A 27,475-nucleotide genomic window follows, 5' to 3' on the forward strand; every position below is an offset into this window, starting at 1 on the left:
ATTTAATCTAACTGTTGAAAATAGTAAATAGTATGTAAATACTTTTTCTGTATTTTCTTTCTAATTTGAAGAAAAAAGCAGTGAAACATTTCATATAAGATCAGCGCCGGCGGAAATCGAGAAATCTTACAATCGTTATAGTTCGATGTAATGTCGTACGATATTACATGATATAAAAATAAAATACCACGTGTTAAGAATATAATACGTTTTAATTATATGTACACATATTACACACACACACATACACACATAGTCAGAGGGAGAAACACCTTTTTATACGAAAAGTTATTCGTAAAAAATTAAAAGAAAAAGCCATGCGAAGTAAGAGCAAGCATGAAAGGAAAAATTAACAGAGGAAACTTTGGTTTGATGTGTAGTATGATAATAGTTGAATGGAAAATTCAGTGGCAAATGAATATTTTGCATTTTATTCTAGTGAAGTATGAACGACGATTGACTAGATGAGCTAAATAAGATGCGAGCTAAATATAAGTGGCGGAAGGCGAATATCGAAAACCACCAATTTCTATATTTTTTAATTGACCACATGTTTCGTAAATTATATTTTAAATTAAGTTTTCGAACGCTAGAAAAGTATATGATGAATTTTGAGTTTTGCAAGTACCGTGTTTTCTACCAAAACGAATTTATTTTACGTTTGTTTCAGAAGTGTTGAATTTACTTTATTACGTTATTAATCAAATATTAAATGGAGTTAACATTCGTGTTTCGCCACGAAATTATTTTGACCTTTATAATCGGGCAGGTAAAAAGGAAAAAAAAGTAAGAATGACAATTGTGTGTTACATGGAATAGAAGTATGTTGTAGAAGTGCGAAGAATATTTAATTAAATAAAACTGAAAATGATATAGAAAGAATTGGTCGATGAACGGAGTCATACTTACCTCATAATCAATGTTTAATCGCAGGGAATAAAATGAAGGAAGGATATTTCTTTGTATGAATGTAATTGTCATTGATTTTTCAGTTCTAATTGTCCAATTGTGATTTATACAACTTGTGCTGTTAGATAATTACATGTAAAACAAATTTTCCAGCGTATTTACACCTATTTTTTCTGAAAGCATTTTTTAAAAACTGTGTGCTACGTTTTTTACGTAAACTTCGTATTCTCTTCTCTTTGCATCGATCAAACGAGAAATTTGATGAATTAGTGTATATAAAAGGAATGAAGAAAGAATATCGAAAGATTTACGAATGGAAATCATTTCGTCTATGAAGTGTATGTGAAATATTTAAAAAGTAATTATTCTTTTTTTGTTCTTTTTTTTTATTCATATCACTCGTATCCTCTTAAAGATCTATACAAATTGCTATTACAAGAAGAATCCTATGCTCTTTTTTTTACTTTTTTTCATGTTCCAGATTATGAAATTTCTTTCATGAGTAAAACTAGTGCCGATGATGCATGGTGATCGTGCGAAATTCATCGAACGACTGAGAGAACATAATGCAAGTGACCTTAAGAAATTGTTTATCATTTTATCGGTATTCACAAGCGAAGGTATACTTATATCCAAACTGTAACAATATTCGTCAGACTTATTTAAACAAAAGAAGGAAGAAAAATGATACAGTAAAGATTTGGAATTGTATAAAAAAGAAACGACTTATACTCTCTTTGTTCTTGTTAAACACTTATTTAGTCTTATTCTGTTATTAGGTTTGATCATTTTAATTCTTTCAATGTGTGTAAACGTTGTATCCTTGTAAACTTCTTCGCTATCTTAATACTACAACGTAACGTCTATAAAAAGAAAAGCTGATGCAGCTGTATGAAAGTTCGCTGTGCATGAAATTTATCAGAAAAAGAAGAAAAAAGAGAAAAAAGAAAGGATAAAATATCAGCATTTTATCTGGATAAAACACCGCCGTCCCGATCTCTTTCGTGTTAGAGAATCGTTATTATTGGCTCGTTTGCTTACGCACTACCTCTGCTTGGAGGCGAGCAGCGAGTACTTTACGTACTTGGAATATGGACGGTTCCAGAGGTTCGGGTAATTTTAGTTCTTGTTCTCCTTTGATTGTGGCTTCCGCTACCGATCTCGCGGAACTCGGTCTCGATGGATTCATTTCCAATCGTTGACTTCTTGCTTCTTTCTTCAAAGCTACCAATTTATCGCGTCTGGCTTTTAAATATGCCTGCCTCTTTCTTATGTCTTCTTCTGATATCTAAAATATTAATAAACATCTTAATGAATTTGATTTAATTATTCTTATATATATGTATATATATATATAATTAGCTTTTTTTAATGGATACATTTAGTCCTTCTGATTTTGATTCGTCCGTGGACATAGAATCAAGAGGAACCACTTTAGGGAACCTTGCAATATCTGCTTCTTCCTTCTTTTCTTCTTCCTCCTCCTCCTCCTCTTCGTCTTTCTTTTTGATTTCGCTTTCATCGTCTTCTTCTTTTTCTTCATTTTCTTCCTTTAAAAATGACTGTGTACGATCCTTTTCAGGAGTATTTTCCTCTTGGGACGCTTTTAGAGCTTCTGCTAACAATGCTCGTTCGCTGTTATATTTAGCTGTTAAACGCTCATGTTCTTTGATCAACGAAGTTTCCGACGATATGTTCTGGTCTTCTTCCGAATCATTCTCCAAAACGTGTTTTCTGTACATTTTTCTCTAATTAATTTAAAATTGAAGATCACACAGAGAAAGAGAGAGAGAAAGAGAGAGAGATTCGAATATTCAATTTGTTCCTATATATAAATAAAAATGACCAATTACCAGTTATACACTTACTGAATGATTTCTTCCATGACTAAAGGATCCTCATTCAATACATCTGCTTCATACATGAAAGATGCAGGTGTAAGACCATACTTCTGCTCGATCATATTCAAAGCTTGCAGTTGAAGCTCTAGATTCTTTTGAATCATCATTCTTTTGAATATCTCGTACTCGTTCGCTGCCCATATTTGCTCGAACAAGTTCTGAAACAAGTATCAAAATTAATATACATTGTATGTGATTTTCTGTCCTGTGTTCAAGAATCTCTTTGACTCGCCTGTTGGAATTGTATAGGCATTTTTGTATACTTATTCACTGTACAAGCGTACTCGAATTGCTCCGGAGTGATCCCCATGTCTTCCATGAAACAACCAAGCAATAAGTCCACCAGATTTTTGTACTCCTGATATATCTTTTGATACTCATCGTTTTCCTCGACGTCCGCTTCAAATACTGTAAAAAAAAAGAAAAAAAAACAAAAGCAAGAAAAAGACAAAATAATGGAACAAAGTATAGCGAACGCTTGTGAGAAAGCAGAAGGTTCGTTTTTACAATTTTTAGTATCGTGCTCGTATTTCGAATAAAAATGGCAACTTCTTTTCTTGTAATATCTCGTATAAATTTAGTAGATTTAAAAAGGAAAAAAAAGAAGAATTTCATCTTAAGGAGCATCGATCTTAAAGAAGAGATAGAGATTATAGACTACACAGAAAGGTTTATTGCGAAAATATCTCGACTTACTGAGTGACTTCTCTTCGATGAAAGTGATCAGAGGCGCGGACCAAATTGGACCCTGAAGAAAACCTATCAGGGAATCGAAGACCCAAGCGCTGTCGTCTTTGTCGTTCATTCTAACGTGATACGGAGGATTTTTTCTTACTATCACTAATCGATTCCTTTGGAATTTTCTTCGATTTCGTCGAAACAAAGTTTGTGATACGCGTACGTATTATTGGTGTCTCCTTTTAAGCGTAGTCATAGTTACTATACGGCAAAACACTTTACTTTAGACTTGCGCGAACGAACAGAAGCGATATCTAAAATAGATAGAAATCTACACGTTTGAATTTTCTTTATTAAAGAATAACATTTTTACAGGATAGGTATAATATTAATTACATACAAAACATCCTTGATTCACATTCTGGTGTTCTTTATTTATTATACGCAACTTGCTCGCTATGTAAGACTCTCCCCGTTCTGTAAAACAACTAATTTATGTTACTTGTTTATAATAAAAAAAAAGATAGAGAGAGTGTAGTACCAATTTTTGTAAGTTCCTAAAATAAGATGGTGTTCTGTTCTGTTCCGTTCTGTTCTGACAATTACATATCATTTATTCGTTAGGAACGAGAGAACAAACATATATAATATATTATACATATGTATATATATAAAAAGCTACCTTTAATTACATGTATAGAATATACATTGCAAAGGGAAACGCGTTCACAACGCGTTAAAAATAATTACGTTAATGTATATACAAAATACAAAAGTATTACGAATCGACAGGATGTCACTCTATACAGGCTTTTGAGATTGCATAATTTAACATAGCAATTATTAATTCGTATAAAATTATAAAATAATTATAAAAAAAAGAAAAGAAACGCTCGTCTATAACATAAAGGAAAGATATTCGATGATATTATTTACAGTGTTTGTTCTCGTTTCTCATAGAATTATAAAAATACTAATAAGAAAAGGAAAGCATACTTGTGGTAGTATGATAAACTATGTACAGCGATATAGTCACGATCTTCGGTGATCTACAATTGAAAATTATGTTGAGAATGATTCAAGGTATTCGTCGACATCGTATGGGCCGGGTGGGATGGTGCTGGTGTGTAAAGGCTATGATGTGAATGAGATTTCGCTCTGGAGAGTTCGCTGTAGCGATCCTGTTCTGGTGGAGCGACCAAGAGCACCGGCCGCAAGGAGAGGGATTTTCGAGAACCAGCGACACTCTGCGCCTCGTTCACGTACCCTGGGTTTACTTCGCCTAAAACGAGACGAGAATTATTTTGTTAAGAATAATTCGTATATTTTAATTCATGTAGAGAAAGACCCGTACCTTTGTACAAGGAACCGTTGTTGAAGGGTTCAGGTTGAAGTCTGACGTGCCTGGACGCTAGAATAAAAGCGAGCGCGGCCAAGGTAGCAGCATCTAGAGCTGCGATTGCTGCTAACGGTATCGCCCATCTAACGGCGCAAGCTCCTGGATTGTATCTGTTAAATAAAATTACCGATATGCAATAAAACTTTTATTAACATCCAACCGACAAAATAACAAGATAATACTCGTTACGCAATTGGTAAAGTAGCTCGTTATTATTATAGTAATTAAGTATCATAAAAAGTACCATCTCTTAGAATTAACGTCGCTCTACTACGTATTTAGGACTAATGTAAATTTTGAAATTGAGAGACCTGGATGCAGCGGCACCGCAGACAGCTCGAATTAAAGGTGAATCCCAGCCCAAGGGATAAATGCAAACTCCAATCGCCATAGATATTGCTGAAACAAACAAAAGAGCATTATCTCTCGAACAACTATACCTCGCTAGCGATAATTACTTCTGAAAATGGTAATACGGTAAATTTTTCAATTGCTGAAGTTATTCACATCTTATACTCGAATCCTACAACTTCCTTCTTGAAGCTATAGTTCATTGAACGCGAACATGAGTAACGTGGCTGGCATTTCAGTGAACTATCTTTCTTCGCGGATGTTCTGTGCTAGAGGTCAGCAGTGAAAGGTACCAATCTTGCTTTTTTCGCGTTCATTAATTTTTTACAAAACAAAACCACTTACACCGAGAAAAATGAGGTAAAAAATTCGAAAGGAAAAACTTTATCGATCGAAATTAAATAGCAATAAAAGTATTGTTAAAATTTTAAGCAACTATAAATGATAACTTTGAAATAATTTAATAAAGTTTCAAAGTACTAGCAAACAAATACATTTCCGAGCTTTTCGTTATTGGAATAAAATTAACGAAATAAAAAATAGATAATCAGAATTGGCGCAAGTCATAGAGCAAATTATTACGATCGTATTCTACGGAAAGTTTCTATTTTCGATTCGCCGTATGATCATGATATATGTATGTATTATATCGTACGCTCACAATCAGTTTCTAGGTGAAATGTTTCCCTCCTCCCATAGCTGATTCACATTTCAACCACTGACTTTCACTGTCGGCGTACGAACCAGCCACGATCGCGAGTAATACTACCTTCGATCAATAATAATGCTATTTACAGTTTTTCATCTCTATCATCAATGATCTCGATTCTTATGTAAAGCTTATTTCCTCTTCAAATGTCTTCCGGTTACTCATATTTAGTACGTTAACTTTAAAAGAGGATTCCTTCTGAAGATAATTAAAAGGTATAAAGGAAAAAAATTGTAAAAAAGAAACGCGGTTTATTTTTTTACGGTAATACTTTAAAAATTAAATTATCTCGAATGGACAACTTCTTAAATTCTTTCTTCTTTCTCGATTAGTGTTGAAAAAATTTCACTTTCCTAAAGGGTATTATAATTTTTTAACAGTCGATGAAATGAAAATTCTATAGAAATAAATTTTGAAGCTTGCTAGAGCCAATAATTGCCTATGAATAAACATTATGTGTAATGGAACCTATGATCCCGTTTCAATGCTTTCGTGTGAGCTGCTGTCTCGTTCGTATCGATTAGAGATTAGAGAAATAAAGAAAACTTTAGTCAAACTAACCGGACTCTGAGTAATCAAGCGCAAATATTATAAATCGCGTAACTTGTTGCAGGATAAATCAAGTACGTCAATGTTCTTTAACTAGGTCAACATCGTACGGACAAGTATTTTAGATCCACTAAATATCATATTTAATAGTTTTAACCGGTATCATTATTTCCATCATACCATAAAAATATTTTAATGAACAATTTATAAAATCGAATTAATCCTAAATAGTATTATGAAATAAAATTCACCCCAGAAGAAGATTTAAAAAAATTATTATAAAGGAAATTATTTCTTTTCATTTTGCTTTAAATTGAAGTAACTTACTTTAAATATTTTGTATAGCTTTGCATATTATACGCATTCTATACTGTACACTTGCATCTCCTATAAGTACATCGTAGTTTAATCCTAACAACACTTCTACAACATTTCTAACAAAGACGCCATAACCGAATATGTTAATTGTAGAGGCATTGGTCAACCGGTAAACTAACTGTCTCCGGTTATAACGGTCTATTCCACATTTCCTTCTAAAACATCATCACCCTCAAGTTTATAAAAGGATGAGTTTTCTCTTTAAATTCATGTTTCCTAGTGATACGTTTGTGTCATCGGTACATTAATAACTTTTGAGGTAAATCTTGATTCGTAAAATACCGAGACTCCTTCGTTATAACGTTATTGTATTACGTATTTCGCAAGCACGGTTTCGCGGACAGGAAGCGCTTTCTACTTGCAGAAAAACACAATTTACGATAAGGAGTTAGCTGTTGATCGGTAGGAGACCATGACAATCTACGTTCATAGCAATTCTATATACAGTAATATTCTGTTCATGATCACGAATCGGCTAATTATTGCGACAGGCAGAGTTCTGTGAAATCTGATTATATCTACCATTACGCTATTTTCAATTGAAAGAATTAGTTGGAATAGCGACAGTCACTATTAATAAGTTGCTATCGTACTTTATATTCATTCTATGTAGATAAAATCTAAGCATTTCGATGCAAATTTCAATTGCGATGTTTAATCAATTAGTAATAGTTAGTAAATAGTAATACTTATAGAAGATCAATTAGTTACAGACTAAGATAGGAAAACAGAAAGTGCAAAAACATAAAAGGAGAATGTCGAATGATACAGTATTATGAATGACTATCTCATCACACTAACGGAACTCGAATTTTTTCCACTGTATAAAATTTAGTTGACAAATGAGGTTCGCGTAGCGCGTAGAGGGGCGTGCAAAACGAAACGATTGCATCACTCCCTGACTCGGTAGCCTCGGTGCATCGCCGTAATTTTCAGCTACGTTGCAATGATAAGGTATTACGCGGACGATTACAGCAATAGCCCGCGGGAACACCCGGTTGCATTATACTTTATAAAGTGATGCTCAATTTTCCTTCTTTTTTCCCTTTGAGCTCGGTGATTATGTAATGATTACGCTTGACTTCTTCTTTTAGTCTATCACAATATATGAACACAATATAATGCGATTCAGATTGAAGAGATTAAATGCAGCCATTTCGTAAAACATGCACTTTCGAATCATCCTAATCATCTATCATGTTTTTTAACATCGTATTACGCAATGCATATATTCTGACTTATTGATAGTTGTATCAGTTTCGTCACTGGTACTGAATGTTATGTATAATAGTAATGCATATTTAATCCAAAATTTAATTTAATCTCTCGAAATGCTCCCATACTTAAAGAATCTTCAAATATTATTATATTCAAGTTCCTTCATTTGTATGATACAGTTTCCATCGTCAATAATTGGCAATAATTACCTGAAACTACTTGCATCCAGGCGCACAGGTAGAACACAGTCGTACTCTGGCAGAAAAAGAAGAGAAGCATCGCGCAAATTGTCAATAGAGCTATTATGACAGCGGCGCCGACTAGAATGGTGCTTACTCTGAAGGGAATGTTCGCGATCGTAGACAGATCATCCAATCTGCCTATACATTCCTCGCCCAATTCACCTAGAGAATCAAGCAAAGAAATAATACTAATTAAACGAGTTTTATGAAAAGTACAGTAACGAGATTTGATACTGGGAAAAAATTAATTTACCATTACCACCGTAGCTGCATCTGGTCCAGAGGCCGAATCTTCCTGGATTCTCGTGTTCCAAATCGCCCAGCCACTCCGGCGTGACAAACGCCACGACTCCGATTATAGCGTAGCATATGGTGAAAATACCCCAGAGAACACCGATCGCCTTCGAATTACGAATATAATTCGTCGCGTACATATGAGAGGATTCCACATACTCTATCTTCGAGCCCATGTTGTCGCTAATGAAATATATTTGTCGATTATTTTCTATACAATTATAGTAACTTTTTTTAACTACCAAAATATGAATGTTACGATGAAAAAGATTATCAGTAAGAAATAAAATATGCGAGGATATCGTAAATATTTCCACCAATAATTTCTTAATGTCTTCAGGCAAAAATTGAGTTTTTTCTAATTTATTGCATGTAGATCGTTATAATCATTACAAAGACGATCTTATCAAAATAAACGAAGACGGAAACACATACTCCTTCGCCAATAGATTGTCTTCAGCGTTTCCTCATCACCGATCCTGCAGCTTTACGTCGAGATCCAGTGTACGTTCTCACGTTAAATCGGTGCCAGTGCCGCCCGTGACATTTACATCGGAACATTCACCGATCGCCTTAGTAAGGTGCAACCCGTTTTTCCTTCCAATGATCTATCGATCAGAACGTAACAATACGCGACTTCTGTTAACTGTATCATTTTTCTTATGAGTACTGGTTTGGTCAAGGGCTTATTTTTTTCTCTTGAGTCACAGATCGAAGAGCAATACTTGTGTCGTAAGTGTGATAAAAGCACTGTCAGAATTTGCTGATTAACATAGCACCGGTTTGTAAACAGCGCACAGAACGGGGCGCGCTTTTTCGATCCAGTACGAATTTAAAATCGAAACTAGCTCATTGACCTCGATCAAAAATTATGAAATTCAAAATTCTGAACATAGCTTATACACAAATTAAGGCACAATGTGCACTAATACTAATGCATAACACATTGTATTGCATATTGAGAAAGATATAAGGCCCTTAGACTTCTGAGATCTCGAAAAATTAAAACCATTCCAGTTTCATTAGAAAGCTATTGGGTTTGTACACTCCAACTTCTTCGCAAAGTGATTAATTTAATACTTGACGTACCTTCACCTCTCCCTTTCGCTGAACTTCGCTCAAGATACCTCCAAAGACATCTGTTTCGAATTGTCAATCACCCAACTTCACTTCACGTTCATTGAATTCTATTCCCTGAGAAACCTTCAATTTTCTTTGATACACTGGACAGGAGTTAAAAAACAAACTTTGTATAAAACCGGAAGGAATCGAGTGAAATATTTATTTGAAAGAAAGAAACTTGTACGCGCGAACAGGATCACGAGAGGAAATGGAATCGACGAGGATAGAGAGATACGACGACAGTCCGTTGAATTAGCTCACATAGCTACTGTTAACTACAAGTCGACGCGGCTGATCACCTCAACGAATCGAAAATACGTCTTAAAGGGGACAAGTTATGATAGCGCAGCGTATAGCTCAAGATGGCTGTTCAGGTGAACAGAGGTTGCCAGGTAGATAGAAAGAAGGGGGACTAGCACGAGAGAATGAGACGAGGACTGTGAATGGGGCCTCTTTACGGGCCCTGAGCTCAAGAGAAAGGCGACATCGCTACAGAACATTGGGAGTAGGGATACCGACTCGTACCACGTACTTCGTACGTGGACTGTTCTTCTTCAGCCAGTCCCTGCTGATATCGAAAAAATAAATAATGAATGCACTGTTATTCCCGCTATTCGTAGACAATATAACATATTTTTAAAAGATATCGATTAAGTGAGAAATCTTTTCAAATTCTTCTTTACATGTATAACATTGGTAAACTTCAAAACATTGGTAATGTTATTTATGTGGTTCATTATTTGTAGTCTTCAAGCGATAATGTAGAAAAATCTGAACATATGAGAAGAGTGAATTCTGTCATATAATTTAGTAGTATGTCAGAGTTAATGTCAAAATAACTTACATACTCTTTCACATGATACCGGATTGTATATACATATTTTCGTGATGACGTGATAACAATGCTGACCGTACCTTTTGAATTTGACGTACATATTTCCTTTAAAACACGTCCAGGCATTTTTTAATATAAACTGAAATTATGTAAAGGGAACTCTGATTACGTATTATTAGGAACCCACGAAGTACTAACGATAATATAGTAGCGTTAACATACGGATACACGTTTTTCAGAAATGGCCCAATTTTACCTTTTAGTAAAAGTATACTACTTTCCTTGCTCTGATTTCTACAATTTTGAAAGTTAAATGACTGAGAAAGACCACGATTACTTGCAATTTTGACTTGATTACGTTTTTATTAGCCTCCTCTTGCTTCTATCAAGACCACTGTGGGATATATTCCTTAGTATGTGTGTATATTTTTTCACAAATATTTGAAGGAAAAATTCGTTCAGTTTATATTCATATTTCAAGCAGGCTGTGACCCAAGTGAATTATACCGTTACCAAAGAAATTCCCTATTAAATGCATTCTATTGCCACCTACATTATCATTTAAGGTATGTTTTGAAAATATTTCTAATCTCCATGCGATTTGAAAATGGCTAATAGAACGGTAAAAGATGCGAAATCTATTAGAGGTACAAATCCGCAGTATTTAGTAGAAAAAATAATTAGATCTCGAGTGTACGATTCGAAATATTGGAAAGAAGAATGTTTTGCTCTGACTGCGGAACTTTTAGTAGACAAAGCGATGGAGTTAAGGTTAGTAAATGTTTATTGTCGAATATATGCTCAAACAAATCGTTTTTCTTCGTGCAATCCGTTGTCTAAGTATGTTTGCTGTTGAAACATATTTTATTTACAACTCTTGGCCATGCTCGATATTTTTTAATAATTTATATCAAAACATAACCTATTGTGAATGAAAACAAACATATTTTAGATACATAGGTGGTGTATATGGCGGAAATGTAAAACCAACACCATTCCTCTGTCTAATATTAAAAATGCTTCAGATACAACCTGAAAAAGATATTATAGTAGAATTTATAAAAAATGAGGAATTTAAATATGTCCGTGCACTAGGAGCATTGTATATGAGATTGACAGGATCTTCTTTAGATTGTTATAAATATTTGGAACCATTATTTAATGACAATAGAAAGTTGAGAAGGCAAAATAAGCAAGGTAAATTTGAATTGATCAACATGGATGAATTTATAGATGATCTTCTTAGAGAAGAAAGATGTTGCGATGTAATTCTACCAAGAATACAAAAAAGACATGTTCTTGAAGAAAATAATGAATTAGGTAAGTATTTTAAATTTATAAATGAAAATATAAGTATGAATATAAAACAAATGTAATTTAATGTTTATGTGTTATAGAGGCAAAAGTGTCTGCATTAGAGGATGATATGGATGAAGGAATAGAATCTTCAGAGGATGAAGAAATACCTCCAGTCAAAGAGGACACTCGCAAAAGGACAGATGATCATGACAGAGACAGAGATCGTCATAGAGATCGAGATAAAAGACATTCACGTTCCGATAAAAAATCTGACAGAGAAAAGCAAAGATCGAGAAGCAGGGACAGAGACAGAGATAGACGAGAACGTAAACGGAGTAAATCTCCTAAAAGCCATTCATCTTCGCATAAAGACAAGGATAGAGATAAAGACCGACACAGACGAGACGATAGAGATAGGGAAAGAGACCGAGATCGAGATCGAAGACGAGAACGTGACAGAGCTAGGCATTAAATTAAAACACCAAGTTGTGACAAATGTTTTACAGGATAATTTACTTTTATAACTATCAGGTGAATAAAAAAACATTACTGATACAGCTCTTGAATTCTTTTTATCGTATATACCGCACTTCGATCGCGATTAACAGCAGTGTGTAACATATACAAGGAATAGTTTTGTATTAAAATTATAGCATTTATCGATATAAACGCTACACAGTAGCTTATAATACCCGTACATTACATGTTGTAAGTGAACGTATTTGTTCCTTTTTAACGTTATACTATTCGTTCTACCTGGAATCATTACTTTTGACTTAATAAGGTCATGAAACGATGGCTGTTGCTTTTATTCTTATTTACAAAATTTCAGAGAAAATTTATCACTGTGATTGTTAACAAAGAACTGTTCCACGATTTGTAAAGTTACGATTTGCTTGTTAAATGATATAAAAAGATACTGTATTGTAAGTAATCTATTTTTAACAACACAATGACAAGTTTTCTCAAGCACCATGTAATAAAATAAGTTGAGAATGTCATAGCCTGTCTATAAATGTACTCTACATGCGTAATGTCTTTAAATATATACATACATATGTACCTTTACAGTACCTTTTATAATTAAAAAACAGTGAGCAAAGTACTATCAATGCATGAAAAACACGCGAATGCATCTATCTTGAATGCAGTAATTTTTCCTTAACGATTTATAGTTCATCAAATCAATGTAAACAATTACCAAACGATGCATCTCATGTCAATTCAAATTATATCCATCAGATAAACACTTTTGTGTCTTTTTAAAACTGATTATATCGACTTTTAAAATGTGGGTGAATTTAAAATAAATAATCTTTCTTCCTCTTTTTTTATCCACTTTAACAATTTACTCACTGCCTCAATTGCATCAGGTTTTGTTACAAGTGGTTCAAACGTAACATATAATTCAAAACCTAGTGTTACCTACAAGATACATATGTGTTAGTTGCATACCAAATATACTATGATAACTTTTACTGTACTACATATCATATAATTAAACTTACCCATGCTAACATGGTTTCTTTATCTAATTGCTGAAATATAAGCTTCAATGGTCGATTGGGACTGTGTAGCCTGTGGTGTAAACATTGATAAAGCCCCAATAATCTACAGAAGAAAAAACACATATCACGTAAGTTTGTTATTATTATAATTTAGTTTATTTTACATTTTTTTAATGTTGCAATTACCGTTCTATTTCTTCGTCTGTTGTATACGGAGGTTGAAATCCAGGACTCCAAAATTGTGCCGTGCTTCTACACTTATATAAAACATGCCGCATTTCTGGCAATCCAATGTCAGCAGTTTTAATCGGTAGTTTATTCATGGACTCATTAATTGCTTCTAAACAATTCGTTCGCCTTAATTTTTCTACAATTTTCTATAAGTAAAATTTCTTATTATTTTTTACGTTGTTTTCTAAATACTTTATAAAGTTTCATTATATCACTTACTTGTTTTGCTTCAGAAAGAACAAAGAACACATCTCTATCAACTGTGAGCAACAATAAGCATGCCTGACAATCTTCAGCCAAATATGATACATGTCCATGCATATACCCATTGGCATCAAACTTTGGTAGACATATCGGTGTCCAGCTCTCAGCAGTCTTAAGTGACTCTGAACTGTCGACCAAATTTTGTATTATATGTAAATCCACAGGATGTAAAAAAAATTTGTTCATTCTGACTAATGTTACCAATTGATTATTAGCTAGTAGTATTGCAAATACTAAATTCTGCAAAATTTTATATTCCTTTGATTAGTATAATTTATGAACACAGCAACATATTTTAATATAATGTTCATGTCCAAATTTTAACGATTACAGCATTGTAATACCTTTATTTTACCGCATGTTTGAATGATAGTTTGCGTGATAGAACTTCTCATTGAGGGGAGTAAAGGTAAACATTTAATAGCTCCTAGAAAAAATGCTGGTTCTCTGTCCATAAAATTTAATAAGTGATCTATCAGTCTTTCACTACCAGTTAACAATCTTCTTAAGTCAAAATTTCTACGTTGATCATATACTCTAGTTAACTGTGACTGGGTTAACACAGAGATTATTTGATTATATACATATCTGTAACATAACATTCTTTACTCAAGTATCTTAAAAAAGGATGGCATAAAGTATTACTCGTTCTATTATAATTACATACGTTAATTGTAATGTAAGTTGAGGTACGCTTTCAAGCGTTTTTGAGACTGCAACTAAAATTAATGGACCTTTAACAACAAATACAAAGTTAGTATCTCCTGCATGAACAGATCTAATCATGTCACTGCCTGCTTGGACAAATGAAACTAGAGCCTGCATGACACCCATAACTGTGACTAGTTTATCTTCTGAACTATATCTAGAGTATATGGGTTTCCCTGCTTGGCTTAAAATAAATACATGTTTTTTTTGTGCTAACCATGTTTTACAACGTAAAGGGTCTGAATCAAGGCTACTTTGACCTAATCGTTGTGTAACATCATCCTAAAACATAAGAAATTAATTAAGATAAATATACTTCATTAAAATGGTTAATGTAATTATATAACTTTTATCAACTCTACAACAATTTCTATCTTTCTAATATAATTATTAAAAACAACTCTCTTTTAGTTGCGTATACTTTTTCCCGATTAAAATACATTTATAGTGTTTCACAAATACAGGTTATGAAACGTACTAATTCGGAATCATCAAGCGAATTTGTTTTTTGAAGTTCCCGTGAACTGGACGTAGTGGGCGTAGTTGGAATGTCTTGCACATCTTCTTGTATCTCTGAGATAGTGCTCGTTGTGCTTTCTTTCATTTGTCTATCGTCAATACTATTGCTCATCTCCTGCTCATACTCCTCAAAACTGTCGGTAGTGACGAGCATCGTTTCCGCAGAAGCACCAGGTTCAATACCTGGCTCGGGAATCCCATCATCGATAGTAGCAGGCTCTTTCGCAGCCATTTTTATAAAAAAAATACTTCCGATCTGCCACTATTTTAAAATTTCTTTTCCCGATTGACATTTAACAACGATCCATGACGGATTGGGCGCCATTGTTGAATCCGTCTTATTTGGGACAGGACGGGACGGAATTGGACGGAACGCACAAACTGTTCAACACCATTGCCAACTTAAGTAAATTAAAAATATCACTATATTAGAGTTCATGAATGTTAACCGATTGCATTGTTAGTTGGCCACAAATCAACATCATATTTCATGTTTATAATCATGTTCATATTTCATTTCTATAAAATACCAAATGTCTTCTTTTTATTGGATGCGAATGAAATACTGATAACCGATGACATATTTATTTATTTTAGGCACGTACTATTTGATATGACAAAAATGAAGTGTCTGGCACAAATGAGCAAGCAGATAAGCAAAAAACTTATTCTATGAGCCCATGTAGAATTTTCTTTTTACTTAGGTTTACCTTATTTCCTCTCATTGAGCTACACTGTTGACTGCAACTATAAAAGTCTCATATTATAATTAACAGATTGTCAGTTACAAATATCTTAAAATAGATTCCACTGTTTTCACCTTTTTGATATTAACTTCTCCCAGACTTAATTTTGCTCCATCTACAAATTTTTTTCCAAGAACCGACAATGAAAATTATCGAAGCATGATTCCAGTTAGTTTATGCGGCACTACTAAATCTCACAATCTACAATTGTGAACAAGGAGGCTAAAAATAATACATCATGTCTCTTTTCGGAAATATTATTTATTGTTTTGTAACAATATAGATTTTAAAATCAACGATTGTAGAAAAGCGAGAACTATTGTGCATTAAATTAAACCACTATGTGGTTACGAACAAAATGTTTTTCATAATACTCTGATAAGAAATAGGCAATCAAGCGATATGCAAGTTGTACCTTAAACTGCATAAACAGGAATTATCGATACTGCTATGTAGCCAGTTATTAACGCATATATATATGTAGCTGAACTATACATATACACTGCCAGTTTTTGATCGATAATTTCTACGTTATTGACATTGTAATTACGTTCTGTGTAGAAGTATACGTCCGTTGTACACCAACTGATCGATGAACATGAGTCACAACCCACCCATTTGTAATTAGACTAGTTTACACACATAGGAGATTCTCATTAATCTTATAATACATAATATATCGCTTCTTTCCCTCTTATTTAAATATCAATAATAATTGAGATTCGATTATTGGGCTACAAATATTTTCATATGTTTTCATATACGCGAACAACCACTAAGCAGGACAATTATGCATACATAAAATATTTTTGTTGAATCCTTGATATAACCTACTTCTGGTATTTCGATCGCATTCAAACATAAAATCATTGTAAGAGATTAGGATTCATTGACAAATTCATCGACGTTGGTGCAGCTAATTCTAATCTAAGGTTTAACCATGATCTCATATTCTGGGAACGCAATCTCAGCACCACCAAATGCTATGTAACACACGCTGTGCGAAGGTTGTACTTTGCCGATTGTCATAGCGCCTTCGTGCAGTACGCGGCCAGCATAGAGTGGCTCTCCGTCTTCTGATTCACCAGATGGAATTGCATTGTGAGGAATGTTGTTTCCGGTTGTTGGAACCCATATTGGGTTGCAACCACAGAGAACCTGAGAGAGAACAGTTATTAAGTTATAGTTATTTTTTGATACTAATTTAGTATTTTTATCTTATTTATTAGCTTATTTTTTATGCGAGTTAACCCTTTAAATACGGCTATCGACGATACAAAATAAACGATGAAACCAATATTTCGTGAAACACGGCTATCATCAATGAGTAATGTTAAGATTTTAATTAAGAAGCAACGATTTGACTCCATTTTATATCGTACTCAGTTTTGTTTTTTCTTTCTTTCTTTTTCTTTTTTTTTCTTTTTTGCGTTTTGAGAGAACAATTTACAAAGATCTCTCGTACTTACAGGATTAAATTGCATCTATTCTCTTCTATCCTACCTGATAATCAGTCTTTCCATGTTCATCACCACCCCAAGCCACATAACACACAGAGTCTCCTGGCTTCACTTTGCCAGGTAGAAGAGCACCCTCGTGATAGGCTCTGCCCACGTACAAGGATTCACCACTTATATCTTTTCCTCCTTCGACTGCACCTGGAGGAATTATTCCACCAGTTGCCTCACACCAACAGAAATCTCCTATATCCATGACGCCCGATGGTGGAGGTGGGGCCGATGGATTCACGTCTAGAAGCAGGTGCCACAGAAACACATTAGCCACAGATGGTCAGGACTTATTTCCTTCGTTATTTTTTGTATAAGATTAAGGTAGTGCTTTCCAATCATTACTCGAGTGGCGTCAGATTTTTCCTCTTCTTCTTTATCATGTGTGTTAAATACATATATATAGGCATCTATTATGTTTATGTATGTCTTTATGTTGGATAGCACTTGAGGAAGAAGTAAACTATGGTATTAGAAAAGCAAATTATAAAAATTCTCATCTCTGATTAGATGCAACATCTCATGCTTCGTACAATTAAAAAACAATGCACGAAATTGGAGGAAAATTATGATTTATGACGTTGATAATGTTTACATGATAATGACACTTGTGAAGAACGATGAACGCATACCAAATGATAATGCGAAAAATTATTATAAGTTCTCTCCGGAATGAGCTTTCACGATGTTTTCAGCAGAATTATTTAACATAACAAATAAATCGACCATGGGATGATCATAAGCAACTATTAGATTTAAGTTACAACAGAAAGAAAGGGGATCGATCGCGAGGAAAAGGCATTTAAAGAATGATGCGTCTGCACTAATCTGCAGAAAATGAGGATATGATGACCTCGGCATACTTTGTTGTACATGCGGCTATTAGGGTCACGTGTAATAATATGGCTTGTATTCCGTGCAAATATGCATGTGCATGTGCATGTGCATATAAATCACCATGAACATATTGAATCAAGGCAGTTACATTTCTTACATTCATCGAAATTCAAGTACTATTATTTGTTAAAAAATTATAATTATATCTCCTTGTGGGTGTAGGTGCTTAACACATTTACTGTATATTGAAAATCTTAGAATTCCTATAGATATCTACATAGATACGTGTAAAGATTAACAGAATATCTAACGTTTAAGATGTTCAATACAACTTGCAATGAAAAGTCTTACAAAGTAGGCGTGTGACATATAGTAAACGTGTTACTGTCATTACTTCAATTACAACCGGACACGACAATTGGCGTGCTAACTGAACTAAACATTTTCAATCGAGAACATTAATCTGCAGGCAATCGTCAACGAGGTATAAGGTATGATTTGTTAATGCTCAATGCTCTTTTCTACCACATAACTATATAATAACAAAAGGTTATTTATTTTGAAGGTAGAATTTAGAGCAGTAAATAGGCTGGATCGGTAAAGCGTTAATTTTAGTATTTGCATCCGAGAAGGGATCCGTTGAAAAGAAAGGAGGCAGAAAATATACCGTGCGTCGTGAAAAATAAGATTGCATTGATAATTACGAGAAGCAATTAGTGGCACCGACACCCTTATCCTCGAACTCCCATTAACATAATACTCAAATAAAAAAAGTAGGATTCGTATAAATTACATATTCTACTGAATATTCATATCTGTGAACTATAAAAAAAATCCTACTTTTTATTATAATCTTCAAGATAATGAGAAACCAAGCCTCAACACCCACAAATGATCCGTCGGTCGATAATTTCTATCACCAAGGATGAATTGAAGCAGAGAAACAAAAACAAAAAGAGAAAAGAAACGGATATTTAACAGGCAAATTACTTTTGTGGGGCGGATGGGATGGTGGATACTGTGCGGTTCGAAGTTTCCATTTGCCGGTTGCTCCCCAACCGGTACGCACACCCACGTAGCTCACGCCAATCGGCTTAGGATCTTGCCATTCCATGATCACAGGACCATTAACATCACCAGCCCTGACCATGATACGACCATCGAGCCAACAAATCGCGAACTTCTTCGTTTCGTTCTCGTTCAGCAGATTTGGCGTATTCACGCGCACCTGTCGGTGCAAAATCAACGTTTTAACACGAAACCCGAACTCTCGATCTTCCTTTTATTTTGTATTAAAGCAAAAAAAAAAAGAGTTGACAAAACATTAAAGATTACTAAATAACTGTTTCATTTGATGAAAAATTAAAAGAACGTCGTAATCAATAAATGATTTCGAGTTTCGTAAATTTCGAACCTTGTCGGGTTGTTTGCGATCGTATCTGATGATGGATGCTGTGTTTTCCCAACCCCCGAGCATGATTTCGTACATCGGGCTCGAGTCGCCTTTTTTGTTGGTCAGGGCGATGTGCGCGTTACTCTTAGCCCTCACTTCGATGAGGACCGAGCCGCTCCTTACATTATGAAACGTGTAGACTAACTCATTCCGTGTTGACAAGGGGCCATGTCCTTATAGGAAATAAAACATTTAATTTCCAATCAGGATTTGGAAATGAATATTTTTGCTTCTCATTCGCGTTCATTGTTCCCCCAAATTTATTTATTATTCTCATATAAACTTTTAACATACACGTGGCAATAGAATATGTTGGATATATGTATGTACTTACATATTTTCCACTTTCTATATTGCTATAACGATTTTGCCATATAGCATATTCAGCTGATAGGGTTATCAGCCGTTTCAATTATAAGCTTGGAAATATGAGTGCTTTTGATCACACTGCAGCACAATACAAGCGTGACTCAACTACATGTGATCTATGATTCTTTTCTCGTGCATGTGTTCTTCCAATCAAACGGTGTCCAATTACAAAAACATATTTTAATATACAATGGGAATATTTGTATGAGAAATATAAAGCAATATAGAGGAACATATAGAATAAAGTAAAAAAGTGTTGATATGAAATTCGACACCATTCGAAGTAAAGCGATAAACGTGCTAGGATAAAACATATTCGAGCAACAGATCTAAAAGCCTAAAAGGAAACAAATATTGTTTCTCGAGGTTTCGTATACTTTACGTACAACGATTTTGACCACCTACACATATGGCTGTATGGGCGACGATGCATTAGTAGAGTCCGTCCGAAATTCCATAAAATACCAGCAAGAAAACCGTATTAATAAATTGAGAATTAAAATTTAAGCACCCTTACATGTGATTTGATAAAAATTGCAATACTTTGTAAATATTTTCCCAAACGAAACACGGATTTACAAAGGGAATTGCTTCTAGAATAAAATAAGTGTGATAATATTGTTACGACTCTATAAAACCTATTTTGTAGACATTAGCTACGATAAATCTACCTAATTTATAAGCAAAAAAAAAGGAGTTTAAGAACATGGAATACGATGAGAAGAGAAAATAATTTTACCTTCGATTAACCATTCACCGGATGCACCCCAACCGGTGCATACCCCGAAGTAACCGATTCCGAACGGTTCTGGATCGGCATACGTGAGGAATGCGCTTGGTTCGCCCTCTTTACCTACTGAGATAACACCATCGCCCCATCTGGAAGAAAGAATGATGTAATTATTATTATGAATTATGTAAGAAAGAATATTGTATTATTACGAATACACAAGATGTATGAAACATATTTATTTAAGATTTCTAAAAACAATAAGGAGAAACAAAAAGATATAAGAAAAGATATTATCACATCTTGTGGTTAATAACTTAATAACGTAGTTAACACTACCCACCTGATCCAGAATCCACGCGTTTCATCAGCACTCAGGATACCAGGTGTATCTGCCTCAGCAACATCAGGTTTCGTCCTATTTTTACGAATTACAGACTTGCTGTTGCTCCAACCACCAATGAAAACCTGTGATTTTAACACGCGCGATACATTCGACTCTCATTTGTTTATTTCAGAAATTTTATAATAATAATTAAACAAGTTTATTTTTCAATAATTTTTACCTCATACATAGGCTCACCCTCATGGGGACCCGTTGTAAGTGCGATATGGGCATCGTTTGGTGCTTTTATCCGGAACTGAAGTTGCCCGCTTGCGACAGGATAGAAATTGTATTCCAATTTATCCTCAGTAGAAAGAGCTAAAAGAAAAAAGAAAGAAATTCTTAGACATTTATTATATATTATAATATGTAATGTAATTATATTTATATACATTTTTCCACTTTTTATCATGTTTATTATTATTAATAATACTAATATATAATACTAACATATATAATATATAATAGTAATAATATAGTAGTAATATAGTAGTAATATATATAATATATATAATATATAATAGTAATCGAGGGTAACATTAATAATGACTTAAATAAAAATTTAATTAAGCTGAAACTAGGTCCACTGTTCTTAAAAATCAGTTAAGTTAAAAAAACTGGCAAAGGATTTAAAATCCTCTTTAGTTGAAGAAATCCAGACGCCCAGACGTCTCGACGCCAAGACATCCTACACAGTATCTACAATAGTATCTATCTACACAGACGCAGCGGGGTGATGTACAAAAGTAGGACAATGCAGGACTTGCATCGATCAATATATCGTGTGCTCGCGACGGTTTCGAGTCTAGATCGCCTCGTCGTACATTTCGCGACTATAAATCACCTCTAGCGATCGATGATTCACAATTATAATCACGATTACCCAATATTCTCTATATAAAAAGTTGGTGATAGTTTTTCTTATTCCAAGCACAATTACTTGCATTTAATAAGCATATAATATCAAAAATATTAACTGACAGAGATTAATGATTCATCTTATTAACAGTATCGATTATTTTTCTGCATTCAATGCAACTCTATATAGTTCATGATATGTAATATAATAGAAGTCTGTATCAATAAAAAAAATTTAATTTCCAGCTTTCGATCTTCAAGTTCAGTCTTATACAATTCAAGTCATCATTAATGAAACGTTCGTTTTCTTTTGTAGAAATGGAATGATTCCAGTCATATAACGTTTAACGAGTGGTCATAAAATCGTTTAATCTTTTTATTTTTCGATCCAGCTGCGAACGATTTTGTCGCACGACCATAAATTCAATTTATTCCTGACGTGTCAAATCAGCTTAATATCATCAATGTTATTTTTCATCTTATACATATGCACCTACATTTGGAGAATTTACACTATAAACACATATTTCCATAATGAGATACATTGGCCGGAAACAGTTAGATTCAGTTTGCTTTTAAATTATAGTCTTATACAGTCGTTCTTCTGCTCGAAGGACTGCACCTGGCTTCACCTCTATACGCTCCAGAGAAACACCTTGCATAATAAAATATATGCTCTGACTTTTTTGAATTGTTAACGCTGATTAGCTCTGCCAACATTCAACACACGCTTCTTTACATTTTTTCTAGACTTTGTAAAAGATATACAAAAAATTGGTCTTAATTGAAGACTTAATCAATATTTATTGGTTTTCGGAATATTTCATGCTTGATAATTATTGAAAATTATTATTTTTTACTTATTAGGTTGAAAATTTACCTGGAAATTTGATTAACGACAGCAACTGAACTCCAAAGTCTGTGAAAATTAACGCTAACACGATTGTCTCTATCAAAAGGTTCCGCCAAAACGTGCGCTCGGAAAACATGCACATTCTACATTTATCAGAGTCTATCGACACTGACAAATTATCACACTAAATTGTTTATTTCGTATTAAATACTCGCATTCGAAATTCTTCGTAATCTATTTCATATTATTTATCAATAAATAATTGATATTAATTTCGCTAGAAAATTGCTAACCCTAAAGTGCAAGTAAATTCTTTCCTAATTGAACACCATCGCAAACAAACTTCAATTAATTCAAAAATTTCATAGATCTTCTATTATCTTCGATTCGGATTTTAAATGTTGAATTTTTATTTAAATATCAAGTAATATCTCACGTGACACTATATTGCTACGCTGCAGGTATACTAAAATTACGTTATAGCACGCTTTTCATTAATCGTCTTTCCGTTAAGTAAAATGAACTATGGACTATCATGACGATGATCCACGTACGAAATGACCGTTGTTACACCTACTACTACTATCGAAATGTTCTGTAACACGCGACAACAAGAATTTGCTGGACGAACGCAACGCTTATAAATAGCGGCTTGTGTCACAGAGGCCATGTTCGTTGCTGACATCATTGTGTCATCGTCAACAATTTGAATCACATCAATTTTTACACGTCATGAATCAATCACCCACATTCCATCTTTCACAGCAACAATTTTTATCTTATACTTTATTATGTTTTAAGCCTAAAATTATCTAATAACTTTTTAGATTTGCTTCAAGATTTTCTGTACGGCTGCTAGTCTCTTCATTAACATTTTCTTAATATAAAGTAGCTATAAGATAGTTTAAACGATAAGGCGACCATGAATAATAGAAAGTTCCATTACGCGAAGCCGAGAACGCCATTGTGATGATGTCATTAGTATTTTGATGCCAATTACATACATAGTTCATATAGCGGTACTTCGGTGATTCAAAGTGATCAATGTGCCCAACTTTTACGTCAAGAGTGATCAGTCAAAGAGTCACCTCCATATTCGGATTAGAAACAACAAATCTAGGGATATTGCGACATCTCATACCCTTGATAATATTTTCTAATTATCTCTATTTTCATAAATATCATTTATCTACAGTTGCTATTAATAACAGACATAAAAAAAGAGATTAAAATAAGAAAAATATCATATACTTGTTAAAATAAATGTTTGCCTGTATGGAATAATCTATATGTGCTTTTACTGTACAAAAAGTTTCTTGAACTTTTTCCATTTACTTATTTTTACATTATTTTCGATTAGTTCTAGGATATTCGTTTTGTGGGCAAAATTGATTGAAGTACCAGATATTCTATAAAAGAAGTGTTACGCTTTACGTTGGCAATTAACATAATAATGAGAAAATTAGAGCCATTGAGCCAATTTCAATTGCGCAATGATCGTTGGTTGGTTCCACCGTTTTGACGTTTATTACCGTATTATTCTAGTGCTTTCATTAACATGACTCTAGAACCTATTTTAACGTATAATGTGGCGAATATGACTTTTTACATCTAATTTTGCTAACTTTACTGGATCCATTATATCATGTTCTATCATTTCTAGCGCAAATGCATGGTTGCCAATAGTTCGACGATCATGTGTCCAGTAAACCTCCTAGTGCTCATTCGTGTTTTACTGTCATTGACCTCGCATAGCAACTCTCTTCCTTTTGCTAGCAAGCTAGATCGCGCTTCCTAACGGAAAAAGTATTCACATGTACCAGTTAAATTTAAAAACAAATAAAAATTTCTATAATTCATCTTTATATGGAACTTGTATTATTGTATACTATTGTAGAACTCATTATATAGAAAGTGAAATTTCAAATTGTTTCATACATATTTATAATGAATGTAACAGATATATGTGTACATAAAATTTTTCTATAGCATATTCCTTTTATATTTTTTCTTTTCTTTCCTTGAATAAAGAAAGTGTATTAAGTGTAGTATAGAGTATAATAATATTACATTACATACAAGGTACAACAAATACATGGTAATATATCGAAACAAATATGATGATTTCCGAGTTCAAAAAAATTAAGGTTTCTACAGAGATTCCAGAAAATTTGAGAAAATAAGCAAGAACAGTAGAATTGCATGTTACGAAACAATCTGCAACTTATGGTTGGTTGCACAAGAAATCCTGCAGAGATGACGTGATACCGGAATTATGAAAATTAAGGTTGTGTCACATATGAAACAGTACTGTTATGATTTTTCAACCGTAAAAAAGTTTCTTCAGAGAACAAGAAATCTGATCAGACGTTATTTTTGAACTGCGACTGTTTATGCATTTACAAGATACATATTTAAAGTTGTAAAAATACACATATCATATAAAATATTACATAATATGCAAAAATATATCAGTTATCCAAAATATACTTACATATGTACACATTATAACATATACATATTTACCAGATAAAATAAATCTCTGCTAAGATTCCACTTTTGCATGTAGTGTTGGTAAAAATACAAATTTGCGAAATTATTCTGTTATTCCACATTTCTATTAACATTATTCTATTATTATAAAACTCATATTATACAAGATTTAGCTTAAGCAAGGACATATTTGTACTTTAACGGAACTAGCACGAAATTGTATAGATTCATGAAATCGTACATAGCTAAAAATGCCGGCCGGCCGGTTTGTCAAACCGGCACAGCCGCACCCGTATACGCTAAATACACTGATTTAACTAGACACTAGAAAATAAATTACGTAATAAGACATTCTCCTGTAAACATAATTCTATTCTTCACCATTTCCTATAGATCCTTAATCGATAAGGTAGATATCTCAATATCTACTACTTCGATAGATATTCTCGAACATTCGATGATTCCTTTCAATGAAGTGAAAATATTGTTTGCATCTATTTCTTTCGTTTCTTTAGATTCCTTGGTACAAAATTAGACATGATTATTGAAGATATTGTGGAATTATTATAGGCATTATATTAGAGGGACGATATTTGCAAGATCAAACTAGAATAGTAAATTAATCATAGCGTCGCGTGTTTCTGAGAAGTGTTATGATACATTAGAAACGAATTCGATATTAGACTACCACGATAAAAATAGACGTGATCCTTTCAAAGTCATGCGAAAGATTTTCGATCATATTTCACACCTTCTTTCAAAATACATACAATCTTACGATGTTTATTACAACGATATGTATAATAATAATATTTATATAACGTTATAGTTGTGTCAAGTGCTACAATTGTTACAAATAGTCGTAATAGCTTTTATTAAATATGTTGTTACATGTTATACTACAATGCATTATGTAGAAATGAAAGGTAGGATTGAAAAAAGTGGATGTTTTGTAAAAAAATTATTTTCTCGACAGTATTTAACACATATTTACATAAAAAATATGCAGTTTCAAAAAATATTTCAGGATATTTTCGTTGAACGATCATGATACGAAACATGAAAAATATAGTATTTTTGTAAACTATTTTTGGTAAAAATTATAATGCCTAACTAAATATAACATATTTCGAATTACATGAATACAGTACATTTCTATGTGTTGATAATAATTATCTCAGAAAATTACTTATTCAAGGTATCTTCATATCCATGTGTATTTGTATAAATAGAAGATAGTATTTGTATTTTTTATTTTTTCCTATATTCCTTATCTTTTTTACAAGGAAAAAAAATTATAGCTTAAGTAAGTAAATATTAATAAAAAATTGTATTTCTAAAATGTCAGTTAACTAATTTATCATGTTTAATTATTTATGCAAAAAGGAGTTTCTAATGTCAAATAGGCAAAATGTAACTACAAATGGAGATAAATTAGAAAAAGTAATAAAAAAATAGAAAAAAGACGTTAATATTGACTTAGCGATATCATTTGTTGATATAAAAATGCAAGTGCTTACAAATAGCCATAGTGTTCTTCCAAATACAGACAAAATCAGAAATCACTGTACTACGTAACAATCACCTGTTCTTCGCGAAGGCTGAATTCGTACTGCGACGAAATGCGTCGTTTTGGCGCTTTACAAATGTAAGCCGCTCGCGCATGCCCAGTACACATACAAACAGGCGCGAGGTCTTAATACCGGTAATTTGCAAGCGGTAATCAAACAAATACGATGAGTCATAAACTACTGACACATGTTCATTTTCGGATGTAAACTGATCAAAAAATTTGTTTAGAGCTGCAGATGCGCTTAAAATATTTTTATAATACGTAAAAATGCATATTTTTCACCTACAAATAGGACAAAGTTAAATTTTTGAATCTATGAATTCAAACATAATTCCCAAATTTGTTCAGTATCAATGCAATACTTAAAATAATCATGCTGTTTATATAGTTATGCAATTATGTGGGCAATTCGACAGATGGTGAATAATTCAGTAGTATGATTCATAAACTGCAATTACTTTTTAATCATTATATGTATTGATAGATACAGTTCATTGTAAGTGACTTGTATGTTTTAGCAATACAAATGGCATTAACGAATTAATCCTTATTGTAC

At 33.3% G+C, this 27,475-nt stretch overlaps 5 protein-coding genes and 2 long non-coding RNA genes across 10 annotated transcripts; 3 read left to right on the forward strand and 4 right to left on the reverse strand.

Moving 5' to 3' along the window:
* Nucleotides 1–1,019: 1,019 nt before the first annotated feature.
* Nucleotides 1,020–4,005, reverse strand: LOC122567487 (cilia- and flagella-associated protein 36). The gene is made up of 6 exons (XM_043726060.1): nucleotides 3,889–4,005; nucleotides 3,507–3,802; nucleotides 3,043–3,218; nucleotides 2,778–2,968; nucleotides 2,289–2,643; nucleotides 1,020–2,197 (listed from the first exon to the last, which is right to left on the reverse strand). Exons 2-6 carry the CDS (start codon nucleotides 3,613–3,615, stop codon nucleotides 1,931–1,933), a joined length of 1,098 nt encoding a protein of 365 aa, XP_043581995.1. The 5' UTR covers nucleotides 3,616–3,802; nucleotides 3,889–4,005; the 3' UTR covers nucleotides 1,020–1,930.
* Nucleotides 2,914–4,020, forward strand: LOC122567510. Its single transcript, XR_006316782.1, has 2 exons — nucleotides 2,914–3,305; nucleotides 3,392–4,020. It is a non-coding gene; the product is annotated as an uncharacterized LOC122567510 (long non-coding RNA).
* Nucleotides 3,821–11,116, reverse strand: LOC122567494 (LHFPL tetraspan subfamily member 5 protein). Its single transcript, XM_043726075.1, has 7 exons — nucleotides 9,718–11,116; nucleotides 9,064–9,236; nucleotides 8,588–8,811; nucleotides 8,302–8,496; nucleotides 5,199–5,286; nucleotides 4,843–4,997; nucleotides 3,821–4,770 (listed from the first exon to the last, which is right to left on the reverse strand). Exons 3-7 carry the CDS (start codon nucleotides 8,802–8,804, stop codon nucleotides 4,538–4,540), a joined length of 888 nt encoding a protein of 295 aa, XP_043582010.1. The 5' UTR covers nucleotides 8,805–8,811; nucleotides 9,064–9,236; nucleotides 9,718–11,116; the 3' UTR covers nucleotides 3,821–4,537.
* A 42-nt stretch (nucleotides 11,117–11,158) lies between these two features.
* LOC122567493 (pre-mRNA-splicing factor 38) lies at nucleotides 11,159–12,441 on the forward strand. The gene is made up of 3 exons (XM_043726074.1): nucleotides 11,159–11,356; nucleotides 11,538–11,905; nucleotides 11,983–12,441. The coding sequence occupies exons 1-3, from the start codon at nucleotides 11,193–11,195 to the stop codon at nucleotides 12,354–12,356; spliced, it is 906 nt and encodes a 301-aa protein (XP_043582009.1). The 5' UTR covers nucleotides 11,159–11,192; the 3' UTR covers nucleotides 12,357–12,441.
* On the reverse strand, nucleotides 12,435–15,481 carry LOC122567478 (vacuolar fusion protein MON1 homolog A). Of its 2 annotated transcripts, XR_006316776.1 has the most exons (8): nucleotides 15,074–15,481; nucleotides 14,555–14,877; nucleotides 14,232–14,475; nucleotides 13,843–14,127; nucleotides 13,579–13,769; nucleotides 13,393–13,495; nucleotides 12,959–13,309; nucleotides 12,435–12,640 (listed from the first exon to the last, which is right to left on the reverse strand). XR_006316776.1 is itself a non-coding variant. In XM_043726034.1 (7 exons), exons 1-7 carry the CDS (start codon nucleotides 15,344–15,346, stop codon nucleotides 13,169–13,171), a joined length of 1,560 nt encoding a protein of 519 aa, XP_043581969.1. In that variant the 5' UTR covers nucleotides 15,347–15,481; the 3' UTR covers nucleotides 12,435–13,168. The 2 variants fall into 2 exon arrangements, 1 of the variants encoding a protein (XP_043581969.1); XM_043726034.1 differs by having other exon boundaries at nucleotides 12,435–13,309.
* Nucleotides 15,391–16,331, forward strand: LOC122567511. Its single transcript, XR_006316783.1, has 2 exons — nucleotides 15,391–15,520; nucleotides 15,712–16,331. It is a non-coding gene; the product is annotated as an uncharacterized LOC122567511 (long non-coding RNA).
* Nucleotides 16,102–27,021, reverse strand: LOC122567482. Of its 3 annotated transcripts, none has more exons than XM_043726047.1 (8): nucleotides 26,867–27,021; nucleotides 21,324–21,460; nucleotides 21,101–21,225; nucleotides 20,767–20,906; nucleotides 19,620–19,831; nucleotides 19,196–19,433; nucleotides 17,364–17,611; nucleotides 16,102–17,018 (listed from the first exon to the last, which is right to left on the reverse strand). In XM_043726047.1, exons 1-8 carry the CDS (start codon nucleotides 26,874–26,876, stop codon nucleotides 16,788–16,790), a joined length of 1,341 nt encoding a protein of 446 aa, XP_043581982.1. In that variant the 5' UTR covers nucleotides 26,877–27,021; the 3' UTR covers nucleotides 16,102–16,787. The 3 variants fall into 3 exon arrangements, with proteins under 3 accessions (XP_043581982.1, XP_043581981.1, XP_043581983.1); XM_043726046.1 differs by lacking the exon at nucleotides 26,867–27,021 and adding an exon at nucleotides 22,881–23,431; XM_043726048.1 differs by lacking the exons at nucleotides 19,196–19,433; nucleotides 19,620–19,831; nucleotides 26,867–27,021 and adding exons at nucleotides 20,414–20,440; nucleotides 22,881–23,414.
* Nucleotides 27,022–27,475: the final 454 nt, after the last annotated feature.

The sequence above is a fragment of the Bombus pyrosoma genome, linkage group LG5 (assembly GCF_014825855.1).
Source record: "Bombus pyrosoma isolate SC7728 linkage group LG5, ASM1482585v1, whole genome shotgun sequence".
Classification (NCBI taxonomy): domain Eukaryota; kingdom Metazoa; phylum Arthropoda; class Insecta; order Hymenoptera; family Apidae; genus Bombus; species Bombus pyrosoma.

Coding starts and splice junctions, on each gene's coding strand:
- LOC122567487 (XM_043726060.1), bottom strand. CDS start 3,615: ATGAACGACAAAGACGACAGCGCTTGGGTCTTCGATTCCCTGATAGGT. Junction 2,644..2,777: donor GTCATGGAAGAAATCATTCA/GTAAGTGTATAA, acceptor AAAAATGTACAG/AAAACACGTTTTGGAGAATG. Junction 2,198..2,288: donor CAAAATCAGAAGGACTAAAT/GTATCCATTAAA, acceptor TTAATATTTTAG/ATATCAGAAGAAGACATAAG.
- LOC122567478 (XM_043726034.1), bottom strand. CDS start 15,346: ATGGCTGCGAAAGAGCCTGCTACTATCGATGATGGGATTCCCGAGCCA. Junction 14,878..15,073: donor CGCTTGATGATTCCGAATTA/GTACGTTTCATA, acceptor CTTATGTTTTAG/GATGATGTTACACAACGATT. Junction 13,496..13,578: donor ACAGACGAAGAAATAGAACG/GTAATTGCAACA, acceptor TTTCTTCTGTAG/ATTATTGGGGCTTTATCAAT.
- LOC122567494 (XM_043726075.1), bottom strand. CDS start 8,804: ATGGGCTCGAAGATAGAGTATGTGGAATCCTCTCATATGTACGCGACG. Junction 8,497..8,587: donor ATGCAGCTACGGTGGTAATG/GTAAATTAATTT, acceptor TTGATTCTCTAG/GTGAATTGGGCGAGGAATGT. Junction 4,771..4,842: donor CAACGGTTCCTTGTACAAAG/GTACGGGTCTTT, acceptor GTCTCGTTTTAG/GCGAAGTAAACCCAGGGTAC.
- LOC122567482 (XM_043726046.1), bottom strand. CDS start 22,995: ATGTGCATGTTTTCCGAGCGCACGTTTTGGCGGAACCTTTTGATAGAG. Junction 21,461..22,880: donor GTCGTTAATCAAATTTCCAG/GTAAATTTTCAA, acceptor TTTTTCTTTTAG/CTCTTTCTACTGAGGATAAA. Junction 21,226..21,323: donor AGGGTGAGCCTATGTATGAG/GTAAAAATTATT, acceptor TTAAAATCACAG/GTTTTCATTGGTGGTTGGAG.
- LOC122567493 (XM_043726074.1), top strand. CDS start 11,193: ATGGCTAATAGAACGGTAAAAGATGCGAAATCTATTAGAGGTACAAAT. Junction 11,357..11,537: donor GACAAAGCGATGGAGTTAAG/GTTAGTAAATGT, acceptor AACATATTTTAG/ATACATAGGTGGTGTATATG. Junction 11,906..11,982: donor TGAAGAAAATAATGAATTAG/GTAAGTATTTTA, acceptor TATGTGTTATAG/AGGCAAAAGTGTCTGCATTA.